This window comes from Epinephelus lanceolatus, chromosome 15, assembly GCF_041903045.1.
Source record: "Epinephelus lanceolatus isolate andai-2023 chromosome 15, ASM4190304v1, whole genome shotgun sequence".
NCBI lineage: Eukaryota > Metazoa > Chordata > Actinopteri > Perciformes > Serranidae > Epinephelus > Epinephelus lanceolatus.
The window spans coordinates 39,766,290-39,783,639 of NC_135748.1; the positions used below are offsets into that span (position 1 = coordinate 39,766,290).

General features: G+C 39.7%; 2 protein-coding genes across 3 annotated transcripts in view; one reads left to right on the forward strand and one right to left on the reverse strand.

Annotated features, from left to right (window-relative positions):
• Nucleotides 1-13,170: 13,170 nt before the first annotated feature.
• hikeshi (heat shock protein nuclear import factor hikeshi) lies at nt 13,171-14,109 on the reverse strand. Its single transcript, XM_033642130.2, has one exon. It carries the CDS (start codon nt 13,844-13,846, stop codon nt 13,244-13,246), a length of 603 nt encoding a protein of 200 aa, XP_033498021.1. The 5' UTR covers nt 13,847-14,109; the 3' UTR covers nt 13,171-13,243.
• A 3,097-nt stretch (nt 14,110-17,206) lies between these two features.
• heatr5a (HEAT repeat containing 5a) overlaps nt 17,207-17,350 on the forward strand; it is a 32,199-nt gene continuing 32,055 nt past the window's right edge. For both annotated transcript variants that reach the window (XM_033642646.2, XM_033642647.2), the window contains exon 1: nt 17,207-17,346. The gene's annotated coding sequence lies outside the window, so the exon portion shown is untranslated. The remainder of the gene's footprint in view (nt 17,347-17,350) is intronic.

Sequence of the window (17,350 nt, forward strand, 5' to 3'; positions counted from 1 at the left end):
AATATAAACATATTGCAAATACAAAAAAATATAAAATTATATCTGTAAATCACATTTCTGCTGTCATTTAATATGTAAAAACATGCTGGATCAAAATATATGTAAATGTGTACGTGGCCATATATTTGATTCTTGTAGAGTATATGAAAGATGCAGGATGTAGTGATTTAATTCAAATTAACTTGCAGAGACTTAAAACTTGCAGCAGAGAAGTATGTGATAGAGAAGTAACTATCACAAACATTAGATCACATTTAAACCGGCGATTTCATCCGGCCATATTTAACCCAGCTGAGTCGAGACTGTTGATGCGTTCAGATGCAGTCAAACTCTTGCGTTTTCCCAATGAGTGGTTGAATCACAGCACAGGTGTAAGAGAGCACACAATACAAGATTAAACCCAAAGCTCAGATTGCAGGCTTGGTTTCAGGACAGGCCGCAGAAACTCTCACTGAGCTCCCACAGCTTCTTGGCCGCGGCGTCGTCTCTTGCCTTCGACTCGATGTTCATGTGCGGTGCACACTTGGAGAAGTAGTGGCCGCTGAGGTGCTCGATGCCTTGCTCCAGGGCACAGTGCAGTGTGGTCTGAGCTCCCAACTCAGCATCCACAAAGAAAAGGAACATGATGGGTTTCACCAAGAACCCCCACCAGAAGCCCCAGTAACGACCGATCTCCGTCCGTATAGCTCCTGGATACAGGAGAAAAAAATAGCAAAAATGTTTAACTGATATTGAATTTATTCATTTTATACATCATATCTGTGAAAAAGAATGACGGAATTTAACTAGTGATATTGAATTAATTTCTATTTATTTATTTATTCATCACATCATGTATATGGTAATACTATATACCAGAGCATTTATAGCCTATAAATTAATTTGTAATGCCTGTCAATTTATAGGCTTTTATACAAATAAAAATCATACTACTCAGTATCTGATTATTTTGCTTATGACTGAGATACTGAAAATTTTGACATACACAAAATACATTTAATTTATATGTATGGAGGTCTATTACTGTCAGTCAAAAGAAAGAGAAACTAAGTAAAAATGTATAGTTAGTAAGTCAAATTTGTATTTCTTTGTCACATTATATTCAGGAAAAACTACATTGATAAAATTTAGGACATAACAAGAGACACTTAGTTAATTTTTACAGCTGGAAAGTAAAAATTATGATTAAATTAGTTTAAATTTTGTTAAACTAATATTTATTTTTATGAAATGCATTTGATTTACATACATGATAACTCATAACTGTCGCTCTTGAGCACTGTTACAGTGCTAACAGTGTGCGAAAATAGCTAACGTTAGCTGAGAAATGGATTTCGTGGGCGTTGATGGGCTGTGCTAGCTAGCTAATTCTTATTTTATTTGTTGCCTGATAAACAGAAAATCCATCAAATTCAGTGACCCTCATAATTTCATCGCACTCAGTACTGAAAAGAAATCCCAACGTTACAGGAAGCACTGTTAGCTGACTAATGTTAGCTAATATTAGCTTGCTTGCTAGTGCAGACAAATTGCTAGCTATCTAATGTAGCAAAATAACGTCTTCAGTGATTAATGTCATTAATCCATCCAGACTTCAGGGCTGGGTGATAAATTAGCTAGCTCGTCATTTGCAAATTAATCGACTAACGTTACTAAGCAACCGACGCCAGATCAATATTGCATAGCTTAGTTACAGCTAGTTGGCTAAATCAGCTTGCTTGCTAACTTTATCGTTAGGAAAATACTACCTAAGTGTAGCAATGTGTCTCAAACCGCATATTTCAGTACTGAACACTTAATATTTTGAGTGCACAAGTGTGCTAAGTGTGTTTAAACTGCATAGTACAGGAAAATGCAGTGTACTAATGCCACCCTCAAAACAGTCCAAAAGTTGACTGTGGAATGACTGACGCCCTCAAAGGTCGCCATCTTTGTGACAGGAGCTACGTCAAAACTTCTCAACTTTTGATATGGCGGCTTAGGACAACAAGGAGACAGTTATATTTTTTGCACTAAACCAATAGTGTTGTCGAATAAAATCCGTCAGTAATGTTTGTTGGGTCTGTAATGTTTTGGTACCACGGACAATAACGCGAGTGCTAACGTTAGCATTCACTAGCTAGCTAACTTGCCCCTAGCTACAGCAGCACATTTAAATAAGCACTGGTGTTAGGGCAAAAGTTTGGTTTATGTCTGGGCGGAGATAGGGTTCAAATGTTGGCAATAATGCTCAACCATCCGTTTGCATTCAGTGTTTAAAAAAAGGTGAAGAAGAGGAAAAGGAGGTTAAAAAAAAGCTTTTGTCACTCCTAGTAAGCGCAAAATGGCAGTGCGCGATTTGAGATATCACTACCCTGTTGAAATCAGTGCACCACACAAGAAGTATGTAGTGTACATCGTGTACTACACTGATGTGTACAAATGGAAGTATGCAGTTTTGGAACACTCAATATGTTAGTTGGCTAGCTTGCTAAATTACTTCCCCAGCTAACGTGATCCATGATACTAACTCGTGTATTATGACAAAAAATATTGTTTTAGCCAGCAACAAAGGATGTAACGGTGCGAAGCGCTTTCTACTAGCCAAGAGCAATGACGGTGCGGCCAACGCGCTAACCGTAAACTGAGCTAAGGTTAGCCAGCTAACTGCTACTCTACATGGATCTGCAGTTGGCTGCTTAGTAACATCAGCTGATTAAGTAATTTGCAGATGGTAGGCGACTCAGTATCATGGAGCCAACGGTCCAAATGAAGAATAGAAACATTGCAGACCGTAATGTTATTCTAAATATGATTGTTAATTATTGTCCAGCATTCTAGCAACACGACGGTCAATCACGGTCAGTCTTGTGTTTGTCACTGTTTTAGTTGATGCCCAGATGCTCGCTTGCAGCTACAGAGCGCGTGCATTGGAGCTTGGACAACAGGGTGCCAACTGCTGTTCGCTTAACGGCCTCAGAGGTAGGGGTCAATAACAAAGATTTTTTGAAAGTTAAATATAGAACCTTTTAAGTATTGATTTTTATGTAGATCTTACAATTTGTCTTATTTTTAAGAATCATTTTTAACTTAATATGTTTGTTTATTACTGACTTACATACATACTGTGGTCACAGGCTATTCATAGAGGGGGATGTATGCTAGCTGCTGACTAGCAGAGCACGCTGTCAATTTACAACTGACTTATTGACTTAATCAAATCTACTCACACATTTACTGACATGTCACAAATGAGACCCAACATGTGTTATACTTTTCCGTTAAAGGGAATGGCTGTGTGCGTGGTGGTGTGCGCTCGGGTGTTTAGTGACCTAGTCCCAGTGTTTATTCTTCTGCCTTTGTTATTGATTATTGATTATCTGTTATATCATTCTTGTTGCTAGTCGGCTCCCCTTATTTGGGAGCTTCTTTTGTGTTTGCAATCGTAAATAAATTGCTGCCTTGCAGTCACTTTAGTTTACTCCCGTGTTCTTCATTATTGGTTATTGGTTATTTGTGTTAATTGTTACCTCCCCTCCCCTAGGCCTTTAAGGGTTCGTAACAACACCAAACAACAATGGACATGTTAACATTGGCACAGGCAACTGCTCTTTTTGCTAGTGCCCCACTTGCAGTGGACTTTACAGGTCACACTGAATCCTCTCAAATGGACTGAATGCAAATAAGGACCAGCATGAGAAAACACACATTGATGTATGTTACTGTGCTGCAGTGTAACTGTGTAGTGTTGTCAGAGTAGCATAACTTGGAGAAGTGATCTGAGTGTTTAAGTTTAGATATCAGTGAATGTACAGTGGACTTTGCAGTATGTGCACTAATAAAAGCTGCAGTTCCTCGAGACTAGCAGAAGTTTACTGTTTTGTTTCCCGGTTGCTAAGCAGAGTGTCGGGGGTTAGCTCCGGAGTGAGTGCATCAGTTTAATTTTTTTAGATTGGACTTTTTTTTATAGCAGCAGTAGCTTAGTATATATTTAGGTTGGAAACTGGGAACTGAAATCCCAACTGCAAGGAAGCCCCTTCTCTCTATGCAATGCATGTATAGGTCCTGTTTGTGTATGTGTGTATTTCAGAGTGAAAGAATTGAATTTCCCATCAGAGATTAATAAAGTATATCCTATTCTTTCCCTTCTTCTTCTTTTTAGGTGGCTAAACTACGTTTTCCTGCTGCTCCCATCCACAGCAGTACATTTCTCAGCTTCTGCGGTGATACTCCTGTTTCTCCAAACTGGGAGGGGGGTGGGGGGGTGCCAACTGACATCTACTGTATGTAACTGACCTTTCGCTAAGCCCCGCCCCCTTGTGATGGTCTATCAGAGTAAGCATGGAGCCCTCACTGTCACTAACTGCACTCCCTGAAGAAATATGATCATATTTTTATAAAAATGAAAGAGTGATTCCAGAGAGAAGCAGACAGAGGGGTCTACAGTCTGTGTTTGAAGGATATATCCAGGATGTCAAACTGACTCAGCAGCAACAACAGGTTAAAAAGACAAAGACAGTTAGAAGCTAAAGCCGAACTATAGGCTACAGATCACAGTGTAAAAGTGAACCACCACATCACTGCTGATCGCCACACAAGACAATGAATATAAAGGGAAACTTTGCTGATATTGAACCAGCTGTGTGGCATCGCAGTGTGTGCAGATGAACAGTGTTTGCTGCTGCCAGCACCCGGACCTCCGCTGCTGGACAAGCAGGGATCTCCAGGGGAAGTCAAACAACGTTCATCTGCACACACTGTGATGACACACAGCTGGTTCAATATCAGCAAAGTTTCCCTGCTTCCCTTCACTGGTTCCTGTACAGCAGGGTCGATCTTTGTTTCACTGTTATAATCATTAAAAAGCAGCATGTGTATACATTCAGTAGGCTATATCTTCAGTAGCTAGCTAGCTAACCCTACACTTATCAGGGTTTGATTTTGGAACAGGGAAGAAACGTCTATCTTTTTCCAACCTGTCCAGGTTACGAGTATCATTAATACACGACGAGCCCCAGGCACAACATTTAGCTCCAAATCCACAAAACCAGCCTGGAAATGAAGGAAATCTGAAACGACTGCATTAGAGTCAATGGAGCACAGCTGTGTCGGACCCTGGTCTGAGCCGGACAGTACTACGTTATGATTGACCAGTCTGCGTCAATTCAGTGCAATTTAGCGACTATGGATAAATACCCCAAGCAACCCCAATTCAAAAAATCCACACTGTCCCCTTAAGAATGAACAATAAATCCCAGATGTTGGCTCAGGGCTCGGGCCACAGAATGAGCAGATTATGTGAGATCTGCCTCAGTTGATGTTGTGCTTTAGTGGCTGAAATGTCTTTACAAATTTGCAGTGAAGCAACTTTCCAAAAAACAAAAACAGAGGGGAAAGTTTTGTTTATTCAGTGAGGAAATTGATTTAATTTTTCAAGTCGAAATGGTTTTTAAAAGTTCACAAGAAGTCTTGAAAACTCTCAGGCCTCTCAGAAAAAGTGATTAAGGCCTCTAGTTTCGCAGACTGGGCGAGGCAGAGGCGCAGCGCACCTGCGCTTCACCAACTGGGTATGGCCAGGCGGATTTTGCGAGTTTGGCACACCGTGCTGGCGTACTTACTCAATTCACCATGGCAGTAGAGAGCAGCAGCGTCAGACGGCCAAACTTCTCCCAGGAGGAAACTGGGCCGGGAGGTCCAAGCTTGCAGTGTCCAAATATATACGGAACTGTGAGCAGACCTCCACGGGCTCTCTCTCGTGCGCGCGCGCTCTCTTTCTCTCTCGCAGTCTCACTCTGTTTCTTTTCTTTTGACTTTTCTAAGATGACAGATGCTGAATATATACTCCCCATCTGGCTATTTGTGGTTGGCTGAGAGGGATGTGAACTCATTAGTTTGCAGCTGTGTTAATCAAATCAGGTTGGGTTTCCATTACGCGTGCCAAATGTGCCAAACGGTGCCAATCCCCTTTGATCTGACATCAGATGTGACGGGACAGTCGATATAGAGATACATTTATGTGCTGATTGCAGATAGTTGCATTGAATAGTGGTTTTCGTGGGTATTTATTGCATCGTTAAAGCCCCTGCAAGGAACTTTCATTTTGAGTTGATTTTGGCGACCCTGTGGACAAAAGCGGTAGTGTTTTGCCGGAATGAAGCCTACATATCCCATGAGCTCTAGCGCGTATTGTCGTAAAGACGCTTACCTGGCTCGTGCATGTGTTTGTTTTGGGGATGAATGAAACAACAAGACGGGAAAACTCTGCCCCAACTCTGCCGCGCCCCAGCTCCACCTCTCCAGCGTAAGCGCCACTGCTGCCGGGATAAACGCAGCGGTCGGCTGGTAAGGCTGAAGGCCTGTTTGGCGAGCACTTCCACGGCTTCTTGGACTGAGTATGGAGCGGTGCCTCGCCTCTTTATTTCTCGGCACTCGCTGGACCCTGTTGACGCCTGGCTGGTACCTGTCGTCGGCCCGGATGAGGTGTTCCAGCCCCGCGGCCCCTGCTCTCCTCGTCCCCGCTGGTGCGGGGTGAATCTGTGCAATCTGCGGCCTCTGTGTGTGGCTCCCCAGACAGCTAACGCCGTGGACCCGCTGGCTCCTGCCAGGATTGGGCTGGTAAATGCTAGATCGCTAGCGAACAAAACGTTTATCCTGAAGGATTTCCTGACTTCCCGAGGATTGGATTTTCTCTGTGTGACTGAGACGTGGCTGACTGTTGGTCAGTCCAGTGCTTTCACAGAACTTTTACCCGATGATTGCTGCTATTTTAACTCCCCGCGGACGTCGGGTCGAGGAGGAGGAATAGCGACTATTTATAAGAGTCACTATAAATGTAAGCAGCTAGGTAAGATGATGTGTGTCAGAATATAGTGCCAGCAGCTGCATAGCTGTAAATATATTTAACAACACACATCTGCCAGCAACAGAGAGCTGTGTGTGAAGGGGGTTAATGTGCCTACTGGTGACTAGTTCAGTAGACAGGTCACTAATAATAGGCTTGGGACTGTTTACGTGAACACGTCAGTTTAGTAGAAACAACAACATACATTACGCCATAACAGCAACAGAGCTCTCTGGCACCTCCGACGGTATGCACGACTCTGGCGAGCTTGACGAGAGGAGATTTGCTGCATCTCCAAAGTACAACAACACAAAATATTCAAATATGGCGCTACGGACGGCGGCAGAAGTGAGCAAGAGGGTCGGAGTTCAGGGAGCGATGTGATGGCGGATGTAGTGTGTCCCAATAGTATGCATACTGCATACTACACTACATACTTTTTAAGGGCAGCTGCAGTACATACTAAAAGTATATAGTAGAAGTATGCGATTTGGAACGCAAGGCATAGGACGCCCTCCCTACTCTACCGGAAGAAGGAAGCAGATGTAACCATGGACACCGACAGACGCTTTGTGAAAGCAAAATAGAGCAACAAGCTATAAAAAAACCAAAACATTTAAATATTAATTAAAATGAGTTATATTAAAAATAAACTTGGATAAGTCAGATAAGAGAATTATAGAATTTTTTTTTTAAAAAAAATCAGGAGAATGGGATGAGGAATTTTTTTAGACAGTTTTAAATAGTTTATTTGAGCATATGGACGTGGAGGTTTTCATCTTTTGACACCAAACATTCTGAGTTTGTTTGAGACTGTAAAGTCAGGGTGAGGAAAAACAAATGTGAGTGTTTGATCTAAAATATTTTACAAAGTAGAAAGATGGAACTCTTTCATTTGTACGTTGTTTCCTCCATTGTGATGTTGTGCTTTCTGCTGGGCTCATCAGAAGCCTGCACTGATGCACACTAGCTATCTAAGGGCTGAGCAGTCTGCTCGCACTCAGCGATAACTGGTTTGGGACGGCCCTTAATACGTCAACGTCGCCGCCATATTGGATGTGGCAAGGCTGCGCTGTGAACTAATAGAAGTGAATGGACTTAATTTCATAAAGCGCCTTTCTACAAAGAAATTTACGTTAATGCCTCTCGTTTATTCATTCACATATGCACTAATATACTTGGGAAACAGTTAGGCACCAAAAACAATGAGCAGGAGCAATTCACCTTACATCAGCCATAGAGAACAAGGTAGTGCCGAAAAACAATGCACAGTATATATATATATATACATATATATGTGTGTGTGTGTGTGTGTGTATAGTACAGTAGGCCTACAATAAAAATAAAAGACACAGTAAAAGGACAGACAGATACAAAAATAGCAAATATTTGCATATAAACTAAAACGCCAATGGTTCCAAAGCCTTGAGGTGAACCTAACCGTACTCATGGCAGGATTTGCAAGCGCTGAAATTAAGCTGTTTGGTGACTCAGATATCCTACACAATTACACTTTTGGGGCTTCTGAGGCTTGCGCTTCCCTTCCTTCAGAACGGTACTCTATGCTGGGGAGAGGAGTTGGGGGCACGCCGTCACCCCAGTGACTGCCGAGCAGGCTCCGCCGACCCCAGTGCTTCCCTCTCCTGCGATCCCGACCACCAGCACCTACATATATATATGTATATATATATATATATATATATGGTCCATTCACTTCTATTAGTTTACAGTCTTGCCACATCCAATATGGCGGCGACGTTGACGTACGGCTCAGTGCTCGATGCGGCGTCTATGTATATATGTCTATGGAGTTAGTCTATAAAGAATACAATAAAGAAGTTTTTCAGAATAAAAAATGTTTACTACATTACACTGTTTTAGTCAGTTAACTTATTTTAAGAAGCTGGTCAAAATCAAAACTATTTTGAGTTGGATGGAATTAAAATAAATAAGTTAGAATATCTTACATAAAATAATTTGACCACTAAATATCACCACAACTTCTGGATAAATATTAAGTTGGTTTAACTTATTCAAGCTTTTTGAGGTCACAGCAAATCATGTTGGTTGTACTAAACTAATTGAGTTTGTCAGATTATAATAAAAGACTCATAGGACTGACTCATTAATGCCAAAGTTGGAACTACTAAAAAAGATGCATGCAAACTATTACCATAATTTCTTTAAATTGAGACAATGACAATGTTATCCACCAACCCAATGAATCACTTTTTAGAGTGCACTCTAAAAACCCAATGAATCACTTTTTAGAGTGCACTCTAAAAAGTGATTCATTGGGTTGGTGGATAACGCATAAAATAAAGAAGCCCTTCAGCATAAAAAAAATTACGTGTGTTACATAACAGTGTTTTAGTCAGTTGACAACTTCTAAAAAATTGGTCAAAATTAAAACATTTTTTTAATTGGAATGGAACTAAAATAAATGGAATTAAAATAAATACGTCACAACATCTTCCATGAAATAATTTGACCACTAAATGTCACCACAATTTTTGGATAAATATTAAGTTGGTTTAACCTAATAAAGCTTTTCAAGGTCGAAGCAAATCATGTTGGTTGTACTAAACTAATTGAGTTTGTCAGATTATTAAAGACTCGTAGGACTGACTCATTAATGCCAAAGTTGAGACAGTGATTTTTTTTTTTTTTTTTTTTTTTGAGTGCACTCTAAAACATAATTTATGGGTGTCAATAAGTTTTTCAGAATTAAAAAAAATAATCTGTGTGTTATGTTAAAGTATTTAAGTCAGTTGGCATCTTATTTTATAAAGTTGGTCAAAATCAAAACAATTTTTGAGTAGGATGGAATTTAAATGCTGACCACTAAATATCACCAAAACTTTTGCATTAAAAATTAAGTTGGTTCAACTTATTTAAGCTTTTCAAGGTCAAAGCAAATCATGTCAGTTGTACTTAAGTAATTGAGTTTGTCAGATTATAAAAGACTCAAAGGATTAAGTCAATAATGCCAGAATTAGAACCACTGAAAAAGATGCATGCAACTTACCTTAAAAGTTGAGACAGTGAATGATTTTTTAGAGAGCACTCTAAAAATGGAGTGAGTCTATAACACATACAATAAAGAAGCTTTTTCAGCATAAAAAAAATTAAGTTTGCTACATTACGCTGTTTTAGTCAGTTGACAACTTATTTTAAAAAGCTGTTCAAAATCAAAATATTTTTTAATTGGATGGAATTGAAATAAATAAGTTAGAATATCTAACATAAAATAGTTTGACTACTAAATATCACCACAACTTTTTGATAAATATTAAGTTGTTTTTCAAGGTCAAATCATGTTGGTTGTACTAAACTAATTGAGTTTGTCAGATTATAATAAAAGACTCAAATGACCGACTCATTGATGCCAAAGTTGAGACAGTGAATGATTTTTTAGAGTGAAAAAAAAAAGCATGCATCTTTTTAAGTAGTTCCAACTTTGGCGTTACTGAGTCAGTCACAAGTCTTTTATTATAATCTGATAAACTCAATTAGTTTAGTACAACCAACATTATTTGCTTCGACCTTGAAAAGCTTAATTAAGTTAAACCAACTTAATATTTATCCAAAAGTTGTGGTGATATTTAGTGGTCAAATTATTTTAAATAAGATATTTTAACTTATCTATTTTAATTCCATCCAACTCAAAAAAAAAAAAAAAGTTTGGAATTATGACCAGCTTTTTGAAATAAGTGTCAACTGACTAAAACACTTTGATGTAACACACTTATTTTTCAATGCTGAAAAGCTTCTTCATTTTATGAATTATCCACCAACCCCAGACTGCCTCAGCCTCTGACAGATCTGATCTGAAAACAGTTTAAAGGTTAATTTAAAAAAAGCAGGAGGAAGAAAATCAGAAGAAAAAACACACTTATGATATTTGATTTCTAGGAACTGCTTCATGATCAATTGCATCACATATTCAGCAACTTAAGTTCAAAGGTTGAATACCTGAAGGAGAACTGCAGCCCCACCTGGTGGCTGATTGTTCCCATTGTGTTTTCAGTATCACAGCAGTGTCACAGTACATGTTCTCATTAGAGCTGAGTGAAGTGCTTTTAATGTTAACTAGGATTTTACATTGCATGTTGTGTTAAGATTTTCTTTCACGCCTCATCTTTAGCTCTCATTTACAGTTTCTCTCTCATTGAACCAGCCCTTATAAACAGAGGCTGAATAAATACTGTAATACTTCTACAGCGGGCTTGAGGCGCGCCCTCGTTGAGGACTTGGCTCAGATTCCGGAGTTACTCTCTCATCCTGAAGCCTCCTTAAGGAATCTGATCCTGTTTGATTCAGCGGTAGGAACCTCTTGCGACCACATGCCTTTGTTGACGACGACCCCAGCAGGATTCGAACCCCTGACCTTCCGCATGACCTTCTCTAACCACTACGCTAGGTCCTCTTTGATCTGAGGACCCTTACAGACTAAAGGAATATGAATAATTTACAGGGTAATCCAGGAATGGACACATAATTTGAGGTAACCAACAACCTGGATTTGCACATCTGACGAACGTTGATAAAAAACAAACTGCTTAGCAACCAGACCAGGCCTCAAATTGAGACAGGAGTTATTTGTCACACTGGGCTAGTAAAAGAGACTGGGCTTTTCATGGAAGTTTTAGTTTGGTTTGTGACACATTATAATTTCTGTAAGTTGTTCTTTATTCAATTGTCTGCAGCTATGAGCTGTGAGCTATGTGCTGCTGCCTGTCTCGGCCAGGACACTCTTGTAAATGAGATTTTAATCTCAATGAGTCTTTTACTCCTGGTTAAATAAAATAAAATAGACCTGCAGTTGAACCCATGAAATTCTGCACTGATCTCTACTTTGACATTGATGCTGGTGGGATTTAATAAGTTTATACTTCCTCTCACTCTGTTTCGAATGTGTAAATCAAAGTAACTACACACTGACAACTGCTCTTCATTATACTTTTCATTATTTGTAAATACTACTTTATTTATACTCATACTATACTTTGACCCCTTCAGACGCTGGAAGGCGACATTGTGCTGCAAATCTTGACTCTTATTTCAAAGTAACAGCAAGTATGTTGAGATTTGTGTGGAGCTGCTGTATCTTTATCAACTTTTACACGTCTTAATAAATATAATGGACTGTTCTTTATTTATCAGAGGAGGGGGTGGCTGGGGTGTGACTGTTTTTTTTTTTTTACCCTCCCCAAAGTTATAAATATTTTTTCTTGAGCCTCTCTGAGTGACTTATGGAAAATACACGACCCTCCCTCCACCATAAATAGTTATTAGATTTTTAAAAGTTACCCTTTTATGTTTTATTTTGAAAGTTAAAGACAGTATCCTGGAGTTGAAATAGCCTCAGTTTTCGCTCTTGTCGTGCAAACAATTTATTTATGTATTCTTTTTTTGTTGTTGAAATATCACTATCGTTTTTTTTTTTTTTTTGGCAATCGCTTTTGTCCAACCTGGTCCCACTCCCAAGTCGTCGAAGTCTGGCACGTGGGCAGTGACTTGTGATGTCAGACACTGACAAAATCAGCCATCCTTTAATGTCAGCATGATACGTGGCCAGTTGCTGTTATTGTTGAACGATGCTCGGCGGTGTCAGGGGGAAACATGGTGGAACAAGAACGAAAGTTAAGTCAGCGAAAGTCCAAATAGGGCGGGCGGGAGTGGAGGATGAGTCCAACAAACACCGACTTTCACCTGAGAGAGCGACGTTAGCGTGTTGTAAGATTAGAAAGCCAAACCCTGTTCTTTTTGTCTAAACCCAACCACGAGTTGTTGAAGGAGAAAAAAAAAGCAAATTTGCTTTATTGTACTGACATAGTGCTTTTATTTTGAAAGAGACTATATGTAAATGTTAAATTTCCTGTGAAAACAGAAGTGTATTTTGAAAGAAGACAATGCATGTAACAGGCGGAACTTGACACGGCGTCAACAACCAACACACCCAGGGTACCTTGCACGTCGTATCTGGACGTGGAAAGTCCATGAGCAAATGTCTATGTGACGAGGTCGCAGTGAGAATGTTGAGAAAATCCAGCAATACCTTCTGTTTTTACAATTTCTATGACAAATAGTGCAACTTTGGCAATTATTACAGAAAACATGCCTTCAAGAGGATGTTTTCTTTAAAAATCAGTGGTAAAATAAAAACAAATTACAGCCATTTAAATTTGAATTCCCCTCCCTTAAGCCATAACAAACGTTTCTCCCCAAAAGCCTCCCTCTTTTTGGACCACCCTCTTCCTCTCATAAATAACGAACAGTCCCTAAGTTAAGATAAACGATAACAGGCTGCTATAAAGTCAAGTATCAGAGATGAGACTGACTGAGCTGGATGAAACCTTTTATTCTCAGAACCTGTAGGCACTGTGGGTTTGTCTTTAGTCTCTCATCTCTCCACCTCCATCAGTTCTTCCAGAAGTTCGGGTTCTGGCTCAACCTCCTCTGGAAGTTTTCATACCACTTGAGGACGCAGCTGGATGGGATGAAGGTCTCCGAGGGGTTCGGCGTCATCTGCGCCTGCGACACGGCGAAGGACGAGGCGAAGTTGTAAAGACTGTCCAGCATCTTCTGGGTGAACTGCAGGAAGGAGTCCACGGTGGACACGGCGGCGCTGGACACCGGGATCTGCTGGGCCAGCTGATCCAGAGCCTCCACCGACACACCGACCTGGGCCACGGAGGGCGACGACGACGAGGAGGCCATCATGCCGAAGGGGTGCGCCCCGCCCTCCCCGGCCTTCAGCCCGGAGATCTTGAAGATGGCACTGGGCTTGTCGTTGGTGATGAAGCCGAGCAGCTGCCACACCGGGCTGCCGCCGCTCGCCGGGTCCGGGAAGGAGAAGTAGACTGCGCCCCCCATGCCGGCGGGGAACGGCACCGTGCCTAGCATGAACACCACCACATGGTTCACGTTCTCGTAGTCCGGCAGGTTGAACACGAACTTGTCCGAGGCGACCTGCACCGCGTCTGTCTGCACCAACCTGCCCGCGACCAGACAGCCGAACATCCCCGCTGACAGCTAGCCGTTAGCTTCGATGTTAGCCAGTTGCTAAACTGTAAACAGTTGTTAGCTTTAGCTTTGCCTGCTAGCTAGCTTCAGTTTAGCAGCCTCCGAGTGATGGACCCCGATTAACGGAACTTGTTTAACCAGTAAAAGGCGGAGGAATGAACCCCCGCTGCCCCTCTGTCTCTGAAGGCAGCGATAAGGGATCACTAGAAACTTCCAGTACAGTCTGTTAAGGTGCGGACTGTGGATCTACCGCTCGACCATCGACTCTTCGTCCTGGATGGGAGTCAGTTAACTGCGTGGGTAGTTTATCCCTTCAATTAGACTGACAGGCACAAACATCTCTCAGCTGTGGACGTTTTCGTTTTTTGTCGCCAATAATTTCAGAGTCGAACCCTAACATCACCTGCTAACCCTGTTTAGACCTGGTTTTAAGTCTGATCTGAACACAAGTGGACAGCGGAGACACATCGCTGATCACACCTGTAATGTTACCCATGATGCGTCTCCAGCTGATCACTTGTCCTCAAATGTCGTGACTGCCGACGTCACTTAAACTAGAAGGTAAAAGGGCTCATGTTCAACTTACAGTTCTCTATTGGTTTAACGGTGGCAGTGCATGGTTAAGGAGTTCTACCTGGGAGACTGAGTACAGGGCAAAATGTCCCTCATAGAGTGGACGTTCGATGATTCGTTAATCGACTTGGTGGCACCAGCGGAGCAGATAAGTTAGCGGCAGTAAGCACGACCGGAAATGAAAATCCTTAACAATTAATGCTAAATAAAACAAAATAAAATAAAATAACACAACAGTAGATAAATGAATAAAATAAAATAAAAGAACACAACAGTAAGTAAATTAATTAATTAATTAATTAATTAATTAATTAATTAATAGAATAGAATAAAATAAAATAACACAACAGTAAATACATAAATGAATGGACTAAAATAAAATAAAATAAAATAAAATAAAATAAAATAAAAGAACACAACCATAAATAAATAATGAATAGAATAGAATAAAATAAAATAATAAAAAATTAAATAAAAATAAGAATTAATTAGTTTAATTTAAAAAATGTTGTAAAACATCTTAAAAGTCACACAAAAAATTCACCTTAAACAGAAAAACAAAATTGAAACTACCTCTGTATGAAATATTTATCCACAGTCAGTGGACTACAGTGGACATCAGTCGGCACGCCCCCAGTTTGGAGAAGCAGGCTGGAGTCCAACACAGAAGCTAAGCAATGTACTGCTGTGGACAGGGCAGCAATACAACATATTTCATTCACCAAGTCCCACCTAAAAAAAAAAAATCACTATCAGTTTAAGTGTTTGCTATATTGAGAATATTTTCACTGCTTTACCTTTCTGTCAGACAGCCCATTAACAGCTTCAGTTGCCCACCATTGCTCTCGTCAAAGCCACCAGACTCCACTGACAAAAACAGGAGCTGCTGGTCTACCACTGCTTCAGTTATTGAGTTAGTTAGTGTTATTGTGTGACTTTGGTGAGGCCAAACTAAAGTCTCACAATAACAGACAGAATAACTGACAGATGCAGCAGCAGACCAGCAGCTCCTGTGTTCAGTGATGTTAAATGGCTGTTTTTCTCAGTGGAGTCTGGCTTTGAAGAGAGAGATGTAACAGCTTCAATTCCCTGTTGGAAATCGCTGTCTGATGAAAAGGTAAGTCAGTGAAAATACTCCCAATAAAGTGTACACTTAAACTGATACTGACTGTTTTAGGTGGCTGAAATACGTTGTATTGCTGACTTCGTCACAGTAGTACATTGCTTAGCTATGGACTTGAGTCTGCTTCTCCAAACTGGGGACGTGCTGACTGACATCTACTGTACGTAACACACTGACTATAGATAAGAACCTCATATAACCCCACTTCAGAAAATCCAAACTGTCCCTTTAAGATAAGATAAACTTTACTGCTGTGCAGCAGCTGCAGGAAAAGTGACAAAGGGCGCAAATAAACAAGAGACGGACGAAGGTGTAAAAACCAACAATGCCAGAAATATAAACATGTTAACAGAAGGTTTCAGATTTAAAATATACACATGATTATTTACTTTAAACCCTTCAATTAAGTGTTGAACAGATTTACAGGAGTTTATTTCCAATAAACTGGGCACTGGAAGTTAAGACATTGAATGATGTGACTATAACAATAAAATAACTCTGTGCTTTATTGTGACAAAAGTGTAATCTTCATTTAGCCTAACAGAAAACAATAATAAATAATATCTGAATCATGAGGAGTTGTTTGGTGATTTGTTTTCATATTGGTGTTCAGCTTTTAACGTCATTATCAAATGTTGGTTTCATGTAATTTGAAATTTGTACACACAATAATGTACATTTATTGAGCTGCTTAATTCTATGTTTGTTGGTACATGTCAGTAAAATAAAAATAAAACTGTAGTTGCAGGTTAATAACTACAAAGAGCTGATATTTAAATATAACTGTCTGAAGGAATGATGATGAGTGGATGAAAAATTAAGGTGTGAAGTAAATTAAGTCCCTCAAATATGTATCTTAACTACATTCCTGTTTACATTTCAGTTTTTACAATTAATGTGCACTTGACTCCCACAAATATATATCATTTTATAATTTGTCAGCCTATATTTGAACCTCTGCACTATTTAAGGTCTTAGATTTTCTCTTTTGACTTTGTACACAAGCTATTTCATGAGAATTGTTGGAGGAGCCTGAGAGCTTAGATTTTGACCGCCAGTTTTTCTGTTATTGTTGTAAATATATAACAATAAATAACTTTAAACTTGAAACACTTTTACTGCAAATATGCAAAATGTTTGTTCGACAAACATTGTATCTGCCACCCAGCCTGAGTTTTGTCTGTGTTCTCCACATTGTCTCATTTTATCACTCAGATGTCAATAGTTTGTCTTCCAAATTTTGCATACATACATGATTTAGTTGTTAAAATTTAAGCATTTAATTTTGTTTTTTTTAGTGCATATGTTTTCTTACAGAATATAAATATAAAAGAACACACGCATATGTAGAATTAATGGGATTCATTCACAGTAGTAGTTGTAGTAGTAGTGATAATAATACTAATCAGTTATTTCTAGATATTTACTTAAACTGCAAAAATGTTTACAATACAGAAATAAACCATTCAGTTGCAGACAATTTACTAAATTTGTAATTTTTACATGGATTTGTAACTAATTAAAATAATGTTAAAATATTGCCACAGCTGTTAACTTAAAAAAATAAATAAATTTCAGTCTAGACTTTACAAACAGGCTGCTTTATTTTGAAAACCAGTAACCGGATGTAGTCTGTTCTGATATCCGCTGACTTAACGGAGGTGCTCCATCAGCGGGTCGGTTCAGCTGTCTGTACGGTGACATTTAAAGCATCAAAATAAAAGGAAATAAACTTTCTTCTCACCTGCGTGTTACCGGACACTGTTCTCTCGGGATCAAGGACTTTACCGGACACCAACAGGTAA

Coding starts and splice junctions, on each gene's coding strand:
- hikeshi (XM_033642130.2), bottom strand. CDS start 13,846: ATGTTCGGCTGTCTGGTCGCGGGCAGGTTGGTGCAGACAGACGCGGTG.